The sequence below is a fragment of the Zosterops lateralis genome (genome assembly GCF_965231275.1).
Source record: "Zosterops lateralis genome assembly, chromosome: 17".
Lineage (NCBI taxonomy): Eukaryota > Metazoa > Chordata > Aves > Passeriformes > Zosteropidae > Zosterops > Zosterops lateralis.
The window spans coordinates 4071675-4090525 of record NC_139777.1 but is presented as its reverse complement, the minus strand read 5'-3'; the positions used below and the strand labels follow the sequence as shown (position 1 = coordinate 4090525).

The 18851-nt window shown below is 53.7% G+C and overlaps 1 protein-coding gene across 6 annotated transcripts; it reads left to right on the top strand.

The window, feature by feature from the left end:
• The first annotated feature begins 6652 nt into the window (after window positions 1-6652).
• On the top strand, window positions 6653-18193 carry CMKLR1 (chemerin chemokine-like receptor 1). 6 transcript variants are annotated; one of them, XM_083874094.1, is made up of 3 exons: window positions 6653-6791; window positions 14228-14317; window positions 14752-18193. In XM_083874094.1, the coding sequence occupies exon 3, from the start codon at window positions 14820-14822 to the stop codon at window positions 15903-15905; it is 1086 nt and encodes a 361-aa protein (XP_083730220.1). In that variant the 5' UTR covers window positions 6653-6791; window positions 14228-14317; window positions 14752-14819; the 3' UTR covers window positions 15906-18193. The 6 variants fall into 6 exon arrangements, with proteins under 6 accessions (XP_083730220.1, XP_083730225.1, XP_083730222.1 ...); XM_083874099.1 differs by having other exon boundaries at window positions 6765-6791; window positions 14749-18193; XM_083874096.1 differs by lacking the exon at window positions 6653-6791 and adding an exon at window positions 8214-8387.
• Window positions 18194-18851: the final 658 nt, after the last annotated feature.

Here is an 18851-nt window from a genome sequence, read left to right as displayed (position 1 = left end):
GCAAACTCCTGTGGCAGAAAGTGAACCGGGTGTTGCTTTTTAAAGGCTGAGAGTAAACACATCCCAGGAACTGCCAGTCCATGGAAAACAGAGATAAGGGAGTCTCTGGGTGCCTCTCCTGGTTTCCCATATTTATTTGATAACTGGTGAATGCAGCAGGCACTGGTGGCTAAAAATAAATGAGGGAGCTGCTCTATGGGATCTGGGACAGCCTGGTTTGGAGGGGAATGGTCCTTAGTGCAAGCTCAGGAATCCACATTCCTGGTTTTTAACGTGGAGCAGGATTTGCAGCAGGTCGATGTGGGTGTGCCCCACCACGCTGCTCTTACTGGTGTTACTGGTCCTGCCCTTGCTGGGAATGACTCCAACACTCCTTTTGGGATCCCTGTCCCGGGATTGCTGCGATCCCTCTTTCCGTGGCATCGTTTGGAGCAGCTCATGGAGCCCACCCAGCCTCAGCACCATCCTGGCACTGGTTTGTACTGGGAGCACTGGGAGGGGGCTGTGGCCATGTGGGATGGGGGAAAGGGCTGGTCCATGAGCATGGATGTACCTGGGGGATTCATTTTCCCTGTGGGAGTGATCCAGGTGTTGGAAACACCCAGAAATCCTTGGATCTGCCAGGATGAGCTCTGGATCCTCCACCCACAGCGCTGATTCCCACTCAACACAGATCCCTGGACAGGGCCGGAAGATTTCTTCCCGTTTTTTTTATCAATTTCTTTCCCTCTTTCTATCCTGGAGCAGCTCTGGGCTCCGTTCAGCAGCAGCTCAGCCATAGGAACTGGTGCTTTTCCTTGGCAAGGGACTGAAATTTTCCCAAAGGAAAGGGAAAGGGAAAGGGAATGTGCTGCTGCTGTAAATCCCAGGAATGCCAGGAGCCATGCCAAGAGCTCTCCCATGGCAAATCCACTGCCAGGGCTGTTCCCAGCCTGAGCCCTGGGGTCCTGAAGGAGGAGCTGCACTTTGGATTCAAGGATGTGCCAACATCTAATGAAGGAAGAGCCTCCAGGCTTCCATTAATTAACAAATCAGCTCATCAAGAGGCTCCCTAATTTGTCGAATATAAAGCTGCCCTATTAATTAAACAAGAGGACAGATTTTAATTTGCCAGAGCGCACATTTAATTGATAAATGACTCGTTTAAATCCTTCATGGTGGAATTTTCCAGGAGCAACGATGGGAGACGAGCACGTGGGGCCCTCCAAGCAAGGAGTGCCCACTCCTGGGATGCTTTGCAGTGCTCAAGGATTTGGGATCTCCAATATCCCATCACCTCTCTCTTAATTGACCCATCCACTAATTGGGTCTGCTTCCAGCCAACCTCTCATTCCTCTTCCCATAAATCCCATTAGCTCCCTGTTTTCCACAGGGAAATTGTTTTGCAGGAGCTCCTCAGCAGTGGTGCTGGGGATTTGCTGGATTGGGAAGATGCCAGGGTGATGAATATCCCGGTGCATTCCAGGTGGGATATCCAGGGAAATGCTTTTGCTTTCCCTTGGGAATTACAGCTCCTCGAAGGCAACTTCTGCTGGCATTGGAAGCGGCCGGAATTCCATGGCCAGAATTAATTCCTGCACTGGTGCATCCATCACTCCTGGATAAACTCCAGTGATCTCCAGTTGGTCATAAGGAATGTGTTGTGTGCCAGCCCTGGCCCTGGAGTGGATCCTGATCCAGCCCTGGCACATCCCAGGATCCCACCCACAGGTGGGCTGCGCTCCTGGGAACAAAGCTGAGGTTGTTATTTCCCCTGTAATTAAAAATCCATGATTTTATCTTGCTGGCACTCTGGGAGTCCTGGGATCTGGCTGCTTGTGGCTGTCCTGTCCCACTCCCAGCTTTCCCCAAATCCCTCACGGGCAGGAATGCTCCTGCCTCTCCCTGCTGTGCAGTTTTATGGATCTCCCAATCCCACCCAGGTTAATTCAGGCTGTGAGGAACCTTAAATGAATCCTTAGGTTAAAGCCTTTCTATCCGACCTGGAGCATTAATCCTATAAAACATGACATGGCACAGCTTTTCCTCCCTTTGGAGCTGCCTGGTTTTGCTTTCCAAGGTAAATTCTGGATCTGGCTTCCATCAACAGCACCCTCTGGATAGATTTCTCCATTTTGGGATCTGTTTAAATAATTCTTAGATAACAGCTGGATTTGGGGACTGGACTCCTGTGTGGGAAGGGGTTGTGTCCAGCACGGGGCTGAGCTCTGGATATTGGGATCAATGATCCAGATCCATCCAAGGAAGATGCTGTGGGGGACCCCAGCTGAGGGCACAGGTACCCCCACATCTCCCTGACACCACCAAGCAATTCCCTCATTCCAGAAATAATCCCAGCCTGGCAAAGGCTCAGGAATAAAACATATTTTGCTGTTATTTTTACAAATTCCACGGCGATTGGAGCCCAGTGAACCTGCACCAAGGCCACCCCCCAGCCAAAAAAACCCCGAAAAAGGCATGGATTGCTCAGAGCTGACAGGAATGCTGAACCTTCCCGCAAGGAGCTGCTTTCCAGCCCAGAGCTGGGCAGTCCCTGTGCCCATCCCAGTGATGGGAAGCAGGATGGGGCCATTGGCAAAGTCAACTTCAAAAATACTCATCCCTGCAAAAGCTCTGCTCCATGGAATGGTGAGTTCCCAGATGTTGATTGCAAGGAAAACTGGGTTTATTAATTAAAAAGGTCATAAACAAAGCAGGATTCCTTTTGGATGTTTGAGAATTTGAAGGAATCTATTGTTATCAAGTCCTTGTTAAGACAAATCCAGCTGGTGCCTTAAGGAATTGGCAGTTTCCTGAGGGGTTTTATCAGCCAGATCCCACTGATTTTTGATGGGAGATTTCAGGAATTCTCCCCTCTCTCCATGTGTGGTATCTTCACTCGGCGCACCAGCAGCAGGAAAAGCACAGCCAGAAGACTTCAGGAAGTTCAGGGTGAAAGATGAGCCTGAATTCTGCTCCAGCAGTTCCCAGCACGAGGAAATGAAACCTGTCAGCATCTCCCGTTTTCCAGTGGGAACAGCAGCATCCAAACCTGGAGCCCTGTGGGCATTTTATCAATGGAATTTCTAATTCCAAGGCCAGGCTGGATGGGGCCTGGAGCAATCTGGTCTGTGGAAGGTGTCCCTGTCCATGGCAGGTAATGGAATGGGATGAATTTAAGGTTTTTCCCAACTCAACCATTCCAGGACTTGATGCCACCTCTGCCTATAAATCCCTGGGCAGGTGACATCCTGTCTGTCACCTCCTGAGGGGCCCCAAGGCAGGAACAAAGTGTCCATGCCTGGCAATTCCTCATCCCTGCTCCAGGAGCTGTCAGTGGCCTTAGGCAGCTCCTGCAGGAATTGGAAATCGTGGATAAATCTCCAGCTGTGGCACTTCCATCACTCCCAGAGGGGATGTGTCACTGCAGGATGGGGATGGGTGATGCCATGGATGGGGAAATCCATGGAACAGGGCCCAGCTGTGCCCTGGGAATGTTCCCATCAATCCTCCTCTGCCAAGGGTGGGGTTTGAGAGCCGAAAATTCAGAATTGTCCCCTGGCTCGTGGGTGTGCATCACTCAGATCCAGCCCCTGGCACAGCTCTGAGGGAACATGGAAAAATGGGGGGAAATACACAAGACTGGAGGCAAACAGAGGCTCTGTGAGGATGTTTGGGGACTGAATCATGGGGAGATCCCTGACCTGCCCATCCCAGGGGTGGGATGCACCGGGATATAGTGCCAGCCTTAGGAGCACAGGGGGTTTGGCCACCCTGTCCCAGCCCTGCTGCATTTCTGGGGCTATTTATAAGCTCGAGTTACACAAGTTTGGGACTGGGTTTTTTTTTTTTTTTTTCCCTGTGGTTGTATCAAATCAGCGAAAAAAGGGAACAGGAGCTGTCTCTTGGACATCCTGTCTGTGGCTTCTTTATTTGTGCAGGGAGTTTGCACTTGGATGGGGAGGCAGTGACGGGATCCGGAGCTCGGGACCACAGCGGGTGTGGAGCCAGGGATGAGCTCCCTGTGGGAAAGGCAGGGCAGAGTTATCCATGGGCATAAACCCAGCCCTAAAACCCGGGATTTGGGATATGCAGTGGGAGCCTCCTGTTTTGTCCTCTTAGCCCAATTCCTTTTCCAGCCGTTCCCACTTGTCCCCACGGCTCTGCCCGGGGCGAGGGAAAGTGATGCTGGATGCCGGAGAAACCTCCTCCGGAGAGGAAAAACTTCCTCCAATTTCTTCCCCATTGACTGCGACATCTGTTTCGGGATGAGTCAGGCGGGTTCCCAGCGCCTGTGTGGGAGGGAAGAAGGGCGAGAGCCGGAGGGGTCGGACCTGCCGGGCTCTGGCTGAGCATCCCGGCCCCATCATCACATCCCGGCCCCCTCCCGGTATCCCAGCCCTATCCCGGTATCCCAGCCCCATCCCCGCATCCCATCCCTATCCCCACATCCTGACCCTATCCCCACATCCCGGCCCCATCCCGTCATCCCGGCCCCAACCCGGACCCATCCCCACATCCCGGGCCCATCCCCGTATCCTGGCCCTATTCCCTCATTCCGGCCACATCCCCGCATCCCGGCCCCATCTCTGCATCCCGGCCCCATTCCTGCATCCCGGGAATGCCATCCCTGCATCCCAGCTCCATCCCCACCCCATCCCTGCATCCCAGCCCTATCCCTGCATCCTGGCCCCATCCCCGCATCCCGGCCCTATTCCGGCATCCCAGCCCCATCCTCACATCCCAGCCCCATTCCCGCATCCCAGCCCTATCCCGGCATCCCAGCCCCATCCCGGCCCTATTCCCCCATCCCGGCCCTATCCCTGCATCCCGACCCCATCCCGGCCCTATCCCGGCCCCATCCCCCGGCTCTGCGGGGAGCTGCTCCAGGGCGTTTAATCAGCCCAAATCAATTTAGAGCTTTAATTGCTTTGCTCGGTGTGGGTGGCACTCGGCGCTTGCCAAGGACATGAGAACTGCCAAAGGCTGCTCCGGCTGCCTGGAATTGCTGTTCCCGCACGGATCCTGCTCCATCACCAGCCCTGGGAACAGGGATTTGTCCTTCCTCGGGCTCTGCTGCCGGCGGGGCTTTGCTGAGCAGGCGATGCCCCGGAGGGAAACCCCAACCCACAATCGCCGGGGATGGGAAATCAAACCCCAAGTCAGCGCGTTTTCCCTTCATCTTGCTAAACACAGGGAGCAGTGTGAGAGCAGGATCCCGCATCCTGCCTGGTATGGTGAAGCAGCAGGTGCCTGGGAAAGGAGCCAGTGCAGAGGGGTGGGTTGGTCCTGTGGGGATGCAGAGCTGGGCCTTGCTGGGAGCACTGGGAACACTGGGATTGTGCTGGGTCTTGGCTCTGGAGCCCTTGGAGCTGTCAGGATTTTGGTTGTTGCTCCAGCACAATGTCCTGAGTTCAGCCCTTGGCAAGGCCAAGAGCAGGAGCATCCATGGCTGAGCATTCCCAGCCCCAGCAGGCCTGGGGTGGTTTTGGGAAGTCCACAAGTCCCAGCTGGTGCCACCTGGAGCTGCCTGGGCTGAGCATCCCTTGGTGGCACTCTTTGATTTTGGACACGCAAAAGGAAATCCCATCAGTTTGTGGCTGGTTTTCTCCCTTGCTGGCTGGATTCAGGATGTTTTTTGCAACATCTTTACAGCTGAGGGTAATTAATTGTCCTTAATTAATCTCCTGTGGTAGATGAACTTCCTTTCTGCTGGGGAGAGGGTTGGAACAGCTGGTGACAAACACAGCGTTGCTTGAGGTGTTGCTGGGGTGTCCCAGTGGGACAAATCCTGCTCCTTTTCCAGGCTGGAGGAGAGTGAGGGGGCATCACTGCCAAATTTTCTTGTGTTTCCTTGTGCTGCCTTTGCTCCCAACCGCTGCACTGGCTCTGATCCTGCTGGGATTGGGATGGATGAGGCTTGGGAGCTGCGTGGGGAGGGAAGGAATTTTCCTGGTGCCACATCAAGCCTGGGGTTATCCAAACCTCTTGCTCTGTGTGGGTGGGGGCTGGGCTGCTGAGTGCTCCAAATTGGGGGGCTGCCCCAAAATCCTCTTGTTTGTCCCCCTGAACCTCATCCCTGCATCCAGCCTTTCCCATCCCTCCTACCCAGGAGAACCTGGAGCCTCTCCCAGCCCCTCTGTGCCCCCCAAAGAACTTTCCTTGCAGGTGTTAAAGGGGCTGGGGGTGACAGAGCTGCCACCCAGAGCCTCTGCAGGCTGAGGGGACAGCCTGGAAGCAGCTGCAGCATCCTGGTGGTAATGAAATCCATCGGGAAAAGCAGCCCCTGAGCAGCAGGAGCGGCCGTTTGGGAGCCAGATTTGCCTGAAGGGAAGTGACTCAACGTCTTGGAAGGAGTTGGGGGCGGTGAGGGGAGCAGAGGACAGCGGTTGACCCAGGGTGGGGACAGCACAACCAGGGATGGGCTGGCAGCCACCTGCCTCCCCTTGTGCTCCCGGCTGGAGCAGCATCCCTGCGGAGCGCCCTGAGCTCCGTTATCCCTCCGTGGGATGCTGCTCTCCGGCCCAGGGGGCGGCACAGGAAAGGAGGCCCCCTTGGGAAGCAGCTTGTTGCTTCCTCACGCTGGGTTGTGATCCAGGCCAGCGTTCCCAGCTCCCGGCGTCACACCCTCTCCCAGCTGTTGCTCGCCGAGCATCTCGCTGCCAAGAAAACCTTGGTGATGGATGCAATTCCCTCCCCGCTCGCTTAAAACCGGCGGGGAGCGGTGCCTGTGCCTGGGAATGGGATCCCAGGGCACCCCGAGCTCGTCCTGCCCTACACGGAGCAGCGGGACAGCGTTGGCACAGCACGAGGTATTGGGAAAAGTCACCGCAAAGCTCGGCGGGGGATACTGGGAGCACTGGGGGGTGTTATGGGAGCACTGGGGGTTGGTGCTGCAGGAGCAGACGGGACAGGATGTGGTGGCAGAGCGACAGGGCAGATCCAGCCTGTGCCAGTCCCCAGCCGGGTCCGTGTTTCTCATGGGTTTGATAATTTTGGGCTGCATTTCCCACTGTCCTGTGGCTCCTCTGCACCCTGCTGGGGACATGCCACAGGTGCCACAAGTGTGGAATGTCTGCCCCATCCCGGGGGTCCTGCGAGCCCCTGGGACAGAGGGACACCAGGGACCTGGTCATGACCCCCCGTGCCTGGTTCCACAGGGGGATTGGCACATTCCTACCCATTTCACACGTCAGGGCTTTTTGGGGCTTCTCCTTTCCCCGCAGAGCCGGCACATCAGCACTTCTCCAGCCCCGATTCAGCTCAGGGATGTTGCAACACAGAGTTGTGCAAAGCTGGCAGCGGCTCCAATTCCTCTTTTTTTCGTCTCTCACGGGAGCTGGTCTGCGTGGGACAGGGTCAATGTCCCCACCTGACGGGACATGGTGGCCTCGAGCTCACACCCACCTGCCCTCACTCCCTGCTGACATCTACCCCCGTCCCCTGGCCACATTTGGGTGGTGGTTTTCCAGCTCTGAGGAAACTGGGATTTGTCCCTTGTGTGTGGCTGAAGCCGAGAGCTGGAAAACTCCTAGATCCTGATGACGGAGAGCAGGTGGGGGCTCTGTGGAAGGTGATGCTCTGTTACAGCACGGTGCAGCTTTTGCTCCTGGTGTTTTGCATCTCCCTCTGGATGAGCTATCCTGGCTCAAGGCAGGGATTTGTGTCCAGGGGGTTGTGTCCAGGGATTTTTGTCCATCCAGGCTCAGCTTGTGTCGGATCACTGGCAGTTTCCAGCTCCTGGCAGCCACAGGGGCAAGGTCACGATGGCCCTTGGGTGGTCACGCTCTTTTTGGGGGTGGATGAACTGCTGGATGAACAGCTGGGAATGAGCAGGACCTGATGAGCAGCTTCTCTTCTTCCCTGCACCCCAGGGGTGGCTTTGGGTTACCCCTCTCCTGTGTGTGCAAGGCCAGGAGCATCCCAGGAGCAGGGCATGGATTTGGGGGGCCTGGGGAACAGGGATGAGGGGACTCTTTTGCAGTACTCACAGTGAGGGATACCCAAACCCTTCCCAAAGGCTCCCAGGAGATCCCCAAGCCACTATGGGCAGCACAGGAGATGTGATGGACAGAGCACATCACTGCTGCCACATCCCCTTCTGTGTCCAGCTAAACTCCGCAAATACAACATCCTCCCCCCAGAGCTTCCCCCTTCCCCTTCCAGCCCTGCTGAGGCCAGCAGCTGGTTTATTCCACGGGCTGCATTTATTTTCCTCGTCCTCCCATCCCATGTGTGTCTCCTCGGGATGAGAAACCTCGGCAACATCCGTGTCAGCTCCAGCTGGATGCCAAAGCCACAAACCCAGGGCCGTTCCCATGCCAGCCCTAACGGGGCTGTAGGAGAAGCAGGGATCTCTAATCCAGCTTCTAAATGCTGAAAATTCCTTGGGGACTTATCCAGATCAGGTAAAAGACTATATTTTTTAATATATATATATTTGTTAATTTATTTTTATAGGGATTTGGGAGGAAGGGTTTGCTGGAGATTTGTAACCAGCTCCCCTGTTGTTACACAGTGAGTTCAGGACCTCTGGGACCCCCACTGTCCTTCACCCCAAACCCACTAATTTTCCCTAAAATTCTCCCCTCTTTTGGAGCTGGGTGGTGGGAAAACAGCACGGAAGGGAGAGGAGCTGGCAGTGAATTTGGGGGGGTTGATGTCCTGACAGTGTGGCAGTGTCCCTTCACTGGGGACAGGGAGAACAGGGTGGCTTTTCTTTGCCGTGCTGATCAGCATTCAGCTGGGGACACAGAGCACAGCTGGGAGGATGCTCCAGCGGATCCGGGGTGACTTCCTTGCTCAGAGGGGGGCTGAGTCTGCTGTCCCCAGCCGTGCCACATCCCCTGAGGGGTCACGTCCTTCCCGCAGCCCTTTTTCTGTTTTCTTGGGGTTTTTCCGTTTGTAAGCCCCAAATCCAGAGTGATGTCCCCAAGGTTTTGTCCCCAAGGAGCCCCGACAAAGCCCAAGCCATGGTTAGGGACAGCATCACTGGACTGCTGGGGTGTAGCAGGGAGGATGCTGAAAAAGGGAGGGGTTTTTGTCTTTTTATTGCCTGAGAAGTGCCAGGAGAAAACCTTGGGTTATTAGAAAAGAAGAGAGCAAAGAGAAAAGAGAAAAATAACTTTTATTATCTTGGAAGCCGAGTCATTTGAAGCAGCTCAGAAGTACAAACTGCCCTTTTTAAAGGAAATCTTTGCCTGTGTAGGTACAAACACCTAAATTTTTCCTTTTTAATCCTCAAACCTTCCCAAGAGCAGAACAGATGCAGCAAAAGGTCAGGATTTTACAAACAGGGTGGCTCTTTCAACACTTTGTGCCAGGGAAGGCTGGGTTCCTCTGCCGGAGTTCCACCCTGGGAGGGGCTTTTCATGACCCAAATTTTGAGGTTAAACCCCACTTTCTGGCAGGATTGGGGCACTTTCCCCATGGGGGTGACCCCACACTGTGGCCAGGAGGATCAGTGGGATCCATCCCATCCTATCCTGACCCGTCCAGCACAGCCCGGCTGCTCTGCCCAGATAAACACTGACTCATGTTTTTCTGTCCCACCCTGGGCACAGCAGCTTTTTTAAGGCTGCCTTTTCCAGCTATTCCCTTTTTCCTGTGCTGTTCACACGGGTGGGGTGTGCAGGGATGCAGGGAGAGGCTGGGGATGCTGGACCCTGCCCGGTGTGGGGCTCCTGGATCTGTGATGGAGAACTGGGATGTGTCTGAGTGGATGCAGGTAGGGATTAAGCTTCCCCACTGCCCTTGGAGCAGAGCTCTGTGCCTCAGTTTCCCTTGTGGCTATTCGTCCTCCCTTTGCCCTGGGGGTCTCGAGCTGCTGGGGGAGATTTGGGAGAACTTCCAGCCCAGATATTGCTGGCAGGAGCTCATTGTCATCCCACATCCCTGTCCCTTTCCCAGCCTGCTGGAGAGGGACAGAGGGGTCAGGGATGGTGGCAGGGCTGGAATCACAGCCAGGAGCAGCTTTTGGCCAGGCTGGAGCTCAGGGTTTGGATATCTAAACTCCCTCCTGATGGGCTGGTGGTGGATTTACGCTGAGGAATGGGGCTTCATCCCGGGTATCCCAGTGGGGAGTGGGATCCTGAGCAGCATCATCCCTGTGGCACCTGTTGCTGTGGCAATCCCTGTCTAAAATAAAGGGGAATTGGGGCTGGGTACCCAGAGCTGCTTTCCCATTTGGACCCTTGCTCTCTGAGATTCCCTGAGCTGGATCCCTGCAGGGATGTCCCTCCTGTGTGACCCTGGGTGCCAGAGGGATTGATGGGGTGGCCTCGGGTGCCTGCTTGGGATGGGGCTTGCATCCACCTTCCCTAGGATGTGAGATGCCATGGAATTCTTAGGGATGCTCGGGGTGAGACTCAAGTCCCGAGAGTGGCACTCAGGTTCAGCCAGAAACTGGGACCAGCACCTGCCACACGTCCCCAGGGACATCCCTGCCCTCCGGGGACATCCAGGGCTGTGGCGGGGCTCGGTGGGGTCTGGTGCCAGCAGCTCCAGAGGGAGATCCTGTTTTACCCTGAGCCCTTCCCAAAGCTGAGCTCCCAACATCTGCCGGCAATTCCCCTCTCCCGGGAAAGCTGTACCGGAGCTGCGGGGGCAGCCGCCCGCGCCTCCCACGCCCGCAGGAAGCGGGTTGGGGTTTGGGGTGCGCTGGGAGCTCGGAAACCGCTGGAAGGAGGGGAGGGAAGTGCTCCAAGGGGGGAAAGGCAGAGCAGCTGCCGGGGAGGAGGAGGCGGGCACGGACCCGGCTTTTTCCGGGGGATTTTTTTGTCCAGTCCGGATTTTCCTTACCAGGGACAAGCATTTTCTAGGGGGGACAAGAACCAGCCTAAAGGCTCCACGAGTTTCCCCAGTGCTGCAGACCCAGCCCGGATTCATTTCATGATGTGGTTCAAAACCTGATGCACTTTGACAGCTCAGGCAGGATCTGATGTACTCAAGAGCTGCTCTGCTGGTTTGATTTAATTTGATTTGATTTGATTTGATTTGATTAGGTTCTATCAGTCCTCCTCAACCTGTCCCAGTGGCTCCAGTAAAAGGCTGGCCGGAGGGCACTGGGCAGGCAGGAGGCGGTGCTGGCAGCCTGCCCATCCCTAAAAACCTCCTGGAGCGGGGCTGTGGCACCGCCCTGCCCGCCGGGATGCCCTGCCAGGATCCGAGCATCCCCTGCCCTCCCCGCTCACATCCGTCCCCCGCCCGTCTGTGTAGAAGCATTTGATATCAGGGACAAGGTACTCTGCAAACTTGAGATATTCTAGAATACGTGGTTTTATTGCAAGGGTCGTGGGTAGAAAGGGCCTTCCCTTCAGCCACTAGCCCCGGCTGAAGGGAAGTCTCAGAGAGAGAACAAGAGAGAGAGCAGAGGGTAAGCTGGCAAGAAGAGGGGAGAGAGCTAGAGAAACGTGGCAGGGGTCAGAGTGCAGGGGGAAAAGAGCAGAGGTAAGAGCAGGGAAAGGAGAGTGAGGTCCAGAGAGAAAGAGCGAAGAGGAGAGCCAAGAGAACAGGGACCAGAGAGAGTGAAGAGGGCAAAGAGAGAAGAAAAGAGCGAACAGGGCGAAGAGGAAAACCAAGAGAGCGAGGTCCAGGTTACAATCCATTCCATCTCCTTTTGTGATGAATATTCTAATTTACAGTGACCAACCAATACAAGACACAAAATCTTATAGACTTTACATACAGCCTGTAAGAACTACTACATTACCATGTGTTATATTTTAAACTCTAAAAACTACTATTTAGACTTTTCTGTTTTGCTACACTGACCTTTGGATCCCTCAGCCAGCAGAAGGGGATTGTTCAATCAAAAGGGATTCTCCTTCAGCTGGCCAGGCTGTTGTCTTTAGGTTATATAGTAACTAAGACTCGGTATCCTACAACTCAAAGTAAGCTTCCATTTCTATCTCGACTATAGGTTTCACATTTTCAGAAACTTTTACTACGCAATCATATTTATAAGATTTCCCTGATTAATCTTTCCCAACACGTCTGCCTTGGCCAGGGGCAGAGTTTTTTGGTGTTTTTTTTTTTTTTTTTTCGCCCAGAAAAACTGGATTTGAACATTTTCTGCCGTTCTCTCGGTTTCCTGTTGCCTTCCCAAGAACAACATCCCTGACCTCATCCTCCCCCGGTATGTGCCGGGATGCTGCCGGTGTGCGAGCCGCCCGTCGGGAATCCCACCCGGCCTGCCCTGGGTACCAAGACAAACACAGCTGGGGGAATGACGGAGAAAAGGCTATTTTGGGTAATAAACCCTCCACTCGTTTTTGTTGAGGTAGGAGGACAAAGATGAATAGAGTGAAGGGAGAACAGTGGTTTTGGCTGGAGCCCGGAGAGGAGCAATGAAACACTCTTAGTATTATGTGGCTTTTTTTTTTTTTTTTTTTTTTCTTTTTTCTTTTTTTTTTTTTTTTTTTTTTCCTCCCTCCCAGACTTTGGAATTTTTTTTTGCTGTGAGAAATGAGGAGGTTTTATGCAGCCGCCCCTGAGACTCTCTCCATTTTTGTGAGAATTTTGGAGAGGCAGGTGGGAGTCTGCTGGATGGTTTTCCAGCAGGTCTGGGCTCCTGGTGCCCATCCTGCCCGTCTGGAATGGGAATGTTCATGATGGGATTGGCAGCTCCTGCTGCTCCTGTGGAGTTTGGGATTGCTCCTCATGAGCCAATCCTCCACCAAACCCCAGAGGGAAGCAGAGTCTGGCGTTCCCATTGCTCTCTGCTATCTTCATCCCAGCTGGGAACAGAGACCAATCCCTGCCCAACCTGGCAGAGCAAAATTACCAGACAAATCAAATAAATAATCCAACTTTGGAATGAGCTGAAAGTCATCAGGCTCAGCAATTAAAAATAATAATAATAAAGGGAAGATTTTACATTAAAAACATGGAAGTGGACACAGCAGGAAGAGGAGTGGGAATTTCTCCTGTCCCTCTGGAGCAGGAGCTCAATGTGGAGTCAGGGTGACCCTGGGGTGGTGAGGGGTGGAGGTCCAGCCCTGGGGGTCTCAACCCATGGATGGGGTGGAAATGAGGGTTGTGCAGCAAGTCCAGGGAGTTTTGCTGTTCTCTGGCTGATGGGATGGGATGGGATATGATGCAATGGGTGTGGTGGGATGGGAGGCAATGAAGTGGGATGGGACATGAGGCAATGGGGTGGGGTGGACATGGGGTTCTGGGCTCCCCCACCTCTCTGGGGCTCTGCCTTTGGGAAAGGGGATGACCTGAAAATCCCTGTTCCATCAAGCAACGACTCATTAATCAACATTAACATCGCTGGGAGAGTCAGTTCTGCTGATTCTGTTCCTTCCACCGGATCATCGACTTTAATTCACCTCTTTGACCATCGAGGTTTTTCCTGGGACAAGGCCTTTTCGCAGCTCCAGCTCATTCCCAAGCTTTGCACTCAAATCTCATTTTTTCTGGCCGCTTATCATCCCCCGGAGCTGGGCCAGGGGGAGGTGACAGGGTGGGATTTCATCCCAGGGACTCTGCAGCAGCAATGGCAGGAAGGAACAGCAGGAAAAGCCCAGGGAGAAACAATAGCTTCCAACACAAACACCATGAGAATTTCAAAGCAGGGCTGGCGGGAGGGTGACGCGGGGACCTTTGGGGTGAAACAGGGAACAGGGAGGGTCCTTGGATGTCCCCACGTCCCTCCTGTGAGGACACATCCAGTGGGATTCTCTGTGCTTTTCATTTGGGGGAGATTTTGGTTTTTAAACCCCCTGGCCCACATTCACTGGGAGAGGTTGATCCCCTCAATCCAGGCTCTGCAGCCCCGGAGTCTGACAAATGGTGCTGTTGGTTTACCACAATTAACATATTTAAACATACAGGGCACCAATTGAATCATTGAGAAATAACCCTGTGAGAGTCCAGGATATAAAATAGATCATGCAGATAATGTGCATCTCATTTATATATTCAATTATTTACTGTTTAATTATTAAATAATAATGGTGGAATTTTTGGTTCTTTGTGTGCACCTGAGAATGCTGCTCGTGTTGGGTGCTTGTACAGGGAGCACAGGATGGGTGTTCTGTCCTGGGTTATCCCAAAAGGTGCTGGGGTCATGGCAGGACCTCAGTGTCCCCAGCCTGGAGGTGAGGAGGGTCCCCAGGCCAGCACAGTCCCTCGAGAGAGGCTGCACAGGGTTAATTGTTGCCACACCCTGAGTGGTTTTCCTCCCTTAACCCCACATCCGGAGGTGAGTGGCCTTTCTTTGAACCTGCCTTTTATGTTACAGCTCATGCCTTAGGCCGGTGTGGAGGGAGCTGCCGTGTGCCCTGGGACACTGAACTGTCACCTGTGCCCCGTCCCGACAGAGAGGAGCAAGGTGAGAGGGTGCCTGGTGTCAGTGGGGTGTGTGTGGAACCTCCCTTTGTGTTTTCAGTCCAACTCAGTACAAAAAAAAAAATATATATATATTGCAGATTGGAGGGTCAGAGCTGTTGATGAGCTGTTAATGAGCATTGTACTGTTTTTTCCCTGGAAGTAGGTGGGTAATCAACTTTTTTTTTTTGCAGGATGAGGCTGCAGCCACATCCTGGTGGAGCTGAGGGACTGAATCACGTCCTGATGTCTCATGGATGGGGGTGGGAATCAGGGAGGAGCTGCGGGAGCATCTTGTTTGGGACTGGTGGGGTTCACATGGGGTCCTCCATTCCTGTGTGTTTGTTCCTTATCTCCCTGTCCCCAGTTTCCACACGAGTTGGGGGCTGTTGTCCCTCCCACTCTCCTTGTGATTAACACCAAATGTTTGCTCAGCAGGGAACAATCACCGGCTGCAGATCCCAGATCCTTGGGATCACACAGATCCTCTGCCTTTCACACGGACAATGGCTCTCCCCAACCTCTCTGATTACCTGGATGGCCTCAACAACTACAGCGACTACCCGGACTACACCTACGAGGACAGCGGCAGCGTGTGGGCAGACCCGGCCCACGACCCCAAGGACATCACCAGGATCCTGTCCGTCATCATCTACACCGTGTCCTGTGTGCTGGGCATCCTGGGCAACGGCCTCGTCATCGCCATCATCACCCTGAAGATGAAGAAGTCGGTCAACACCATCTGGTTCCTCAACTTGGCCGTGGCCGACTTCCTCTTCAACATCTTCCTGCCCATCAACATCGCCTACACGGCCATGAGCTACCACTGGATCTTCGGCACCGTCATGTGCAAGCTGAACTCCTTCCTGCTCATCCTCAACATGTACACCAGCGTCCTGCTGCTCACCACCATCAGCTTCGACCGCTACGTGTCCGTGGTGTTCCCGGTGTGGTCGCAGAACCACCGCTCCACCAACCTGGCCTACGGGGTCTGCGTGGTCATCTGGACCGTGGGCATCGTCATGAGCTGCCCCTCGCTCGTATTCCGGGACACGGCGCAGACCCGCAGCTCTGTCATTTGTTTCAGCAACTTCTCCCTCTCCAGGAATAAATCCTATGAAGGGTTGGCTCTGATGAGGCACCGCACGGTGAACATCACCAGGTTCCTGGCTGGATACATCCTCCCCATCACCATCATCACCTTCTGCTACGTGGCCATCGTCTTCAACCTGCGCCGGAACCGCCTGGCCAAGTCCAAGAAGCCCTTCAAGATCATTGTCACCATCATTGTCACCTTCTTCCTCTGTTGGAGTCCCTACCACCTGCTGAACCTGCTGGAGACGGTGCCCGACGCAGTCCCCTGGTCTGTGTTTGAGATTTTCATCCCGCTCACCACGGCTCTGGCAGCCTCCAACAGCTGCATGAACCCCGTCCTCTACGTCTTCATGGGACAGGACTTCAAGAAGTTCAAGGTGACCCTCCTCTCCAGGCTGGTGAACGCCCTCAGCGAGGAGACAGGACACTCCAGCATCGTGCACAGGAGCTTCTCCAAGATCTCCTCCATGACTGAGAAAGAGACAACAGTTGTCTAAACTCAGCCTGCAGGAAGGACAGAGTTCCCCTGGTGTTGGCACTGTGACCACCCCTGTGGTGGCCCTGCTGTGGGTTGTCCAGCACTGTCCTACAGCCCGTTTTTGACTGGTGTTGCTGCCTGGGGGGCTGGCAGGGGATGGAGACCCCCAAGGTATGGAGAAGACACAGCCACCCTTGATTTTGTATGGGATTGCAAAAATCCTTGTGCCAAACTACAAAAACATTTTGGGGCATTCCCGTCCAACCTTTGCACTGCCTGTCCCAGGAAGGGCTTCGCTGGTGTTTCCAGAGGCACCATGGTGGGGTGCAGGATATCAGGAAAGCATCTCCCATGCCATGGATGATCCCTGCCATGGCCAAATTGGTGACACTCCTCTGTCCCACGTCTGTGTGTGGCTCCTCATGGTAAATTCCTGAGGTGTTTTGGTACCAGAAAGAGGAGTTTGTGACTTTTTTGGGAAGTGTCCTTATGAGGGGCTGGAATATCAAGAATATTCCCTCAAAGAACTGGGAAGTCTCAAATGTGATCCAAGTGATCCAGACCCACCTTCCACTGTGGGGACTGGGCTCACAAGCACAGGGTCACCAACATGGAAAACTGGGAGAAGAAAGAAGAAAAGGTCAATTTGAAATGTCTTTTTAACCCTTCCTTTGATGGGCACATTCCACACGGTACATCCTGCAGAGAAGGTGGATGTTTGGGACCAGGAACAGGTCCGTGAGCCTGGAATGAGCTCCTGGGGAGAACCTGCTGTCCCCTCCTGTATCCAGGGAAGACTGGCTGTGTTACCAGCTGCTCTTTGGTGGGACCAGTTGGTTCCATGGGGTGATTTTGTCCCTCCCATCTTGGGAGACTCTGGGAATCTCGTGGGAGACTCCAGTGCCACACACCGATCTCTGCAGTGAAGGATGAGCTGAGCCACCACCTTGATCTAATTTCACACCCAATTAATTTTGGAGCTTCTTCTCCATTAGGGCTCCTTCACCACAACCCCAGTGTCACCCTCATCTATGTGACACTCCCAGGACAGTGAGGAATCCCTGGAGCTGGAATTAGGCAGCCCCCAGTGGCCCTGGGGACATTTCAGGACGTCCCTCGGGGAGCTTTGCGCCGAGTTTTGACCCGTTGGCAGTTGAGAGTCTGCTCCTGGGTGCCCACAAAAGCTGAAATATTTATTTATAGCTTTCCTTGGAAATCAGGAACTGGAAAATAAAATGGAGAGAGAAGCAGCTCCCAGAAAAAGCCAGGGAACTATTTCCAGGCAGCAGATTGTGCCAGCCACAGGTAGAAGCAAAGCCGCGGTAATTGAGCCGCGGGAACGTCGCGGGTCAGAGCGGATGCTGCACGGGGAGCTGGATTTCAGGATTTCAGATGGATTATCCGGAGTCCTCTCTGCCCTGGCGCTGCCTCCATGCTCCACCTCAATCTGCATCACCTCCTTGGTGTGGTGGGGCACTCAACAGCTGGATTGTCTCCATGTCTCCTGGGGTTGGGATCCACCCACATCCCTAGGGAGAACTGCCACGTCCCTGCACCACACCATGTCCCAAACCCAGGGCTACTCCCAGCCCAGACCCACAGAGACTTTTCCCCCAAAACCCCTGCTGGATCCATATCCATGAAGATGCAATGCCTGAGGAGGCTGCAGGGCCTCTCTGGTGGTGGGAGGAGGCTCCTTTTGCTCATTTTCCCCCGTATTTAATTAATACTGCTGGAAGGTTGCCGGGATCCTATTAGGAGTGGGACAGGACAGATGGGATGGACGGGACAGATGGACAGACAGGGCGGTGACAGGGACACGCAGAACTTGCAGAGGATCTGTTTAGGGAACAGTGGGAGTGGGATGTACCCAGAGCCAGCAGCCTCTGGGGGTTTTTGGGCTCAGGGTTTGGACAAGTCCTGGATGTGGGAACAGTGGGATGAAGCTTCAAGGACTGGATGTCATCCCACTGCCCCTCAGGTTGGGGCTGGGATGTTCATAATGGATTCAGGATGCTCCTCACTAATTCTGGTGTCTGTTTTTTTCCAAGCCCATCTGTTACTACTCCAAACAGCTTTCCAAAAAAAAAAATTAAAAAAAAAAAAAGCAGTGCCTTGGTACTTACCCTGGGGTTAAATCATCACTGTAATGGCAGCTTGGGAATCCCAAGTTTCCCAAATATTTGAGTCCGTCTTTGTAGCTGTTTGCTTATTTAATAAAACCTCTGTTTTCCAGACAAATACCTCGATGTGTGGAGTGGGAAGGATCCCAGGGTTTTTCATTGAGCAGTCGCTTCCTTTTGTGTATTCCTGATCCCTGGTGTTGAATTTGGAACTGTGGAAAGAGCTCAGGAGCAGAGGGATGGGGTTTGAGTGGCTGAGGTGGGATATGGGAGGTGTCTCATGGATGATCCAAATGCTCCATCCCAACATCCATCCAGACACCAGCGTTGCTCTCCTGTCCCCTCTCATTCCTGATTTTCCTCATCCTGGCAGTGTTTGGGATGAGGATGGGGAAGAGAAGTGAAAAATCCACTGAGTTTTTCCTGCTGGGCTCCGTTAGCTCTGAATTAACATCCCCAAGGAGTATCAGTGATTTCTGTTCCCGTGTCACCCGCTGAGACAGGCAGCCAACAGCTCACCCAGGCAGCTCTAAAAATGCACATTTTTACATGCCTATAAAATGGAAACGGGGGTAAAAAAAAAAAAAACAACACATTCCTCAGAAAACTTCAGCCTCCTCAGCCAGGTTTTTCTTCCCTTTTTGGCAGAGTGGCAAAGAAATGCAGTTCAGTATTGCCCCAGTTCTTCTGATATTCCCGAAATACTGCAGGAGCTGCAGCTCTGGAATCTCCCAGGGTGCTGAGGATGTATCCTGTCATCATTCCTTGGGGGTTTTTGCAGTGCTGGATATTTTGTTCACGGAGAGGAGGGGTCTGCACTCCCCTAAAGTGTTGGGAAGCTC

Coding starts and splice junctions, on each gene's coding strand:
- CMKLR1 (XM_083874094.1), top strand. CDS start 14,820: ATGGCTCTCCCCAACCTCTCTGATTACCTGGATGGCCTCAACAACTAC.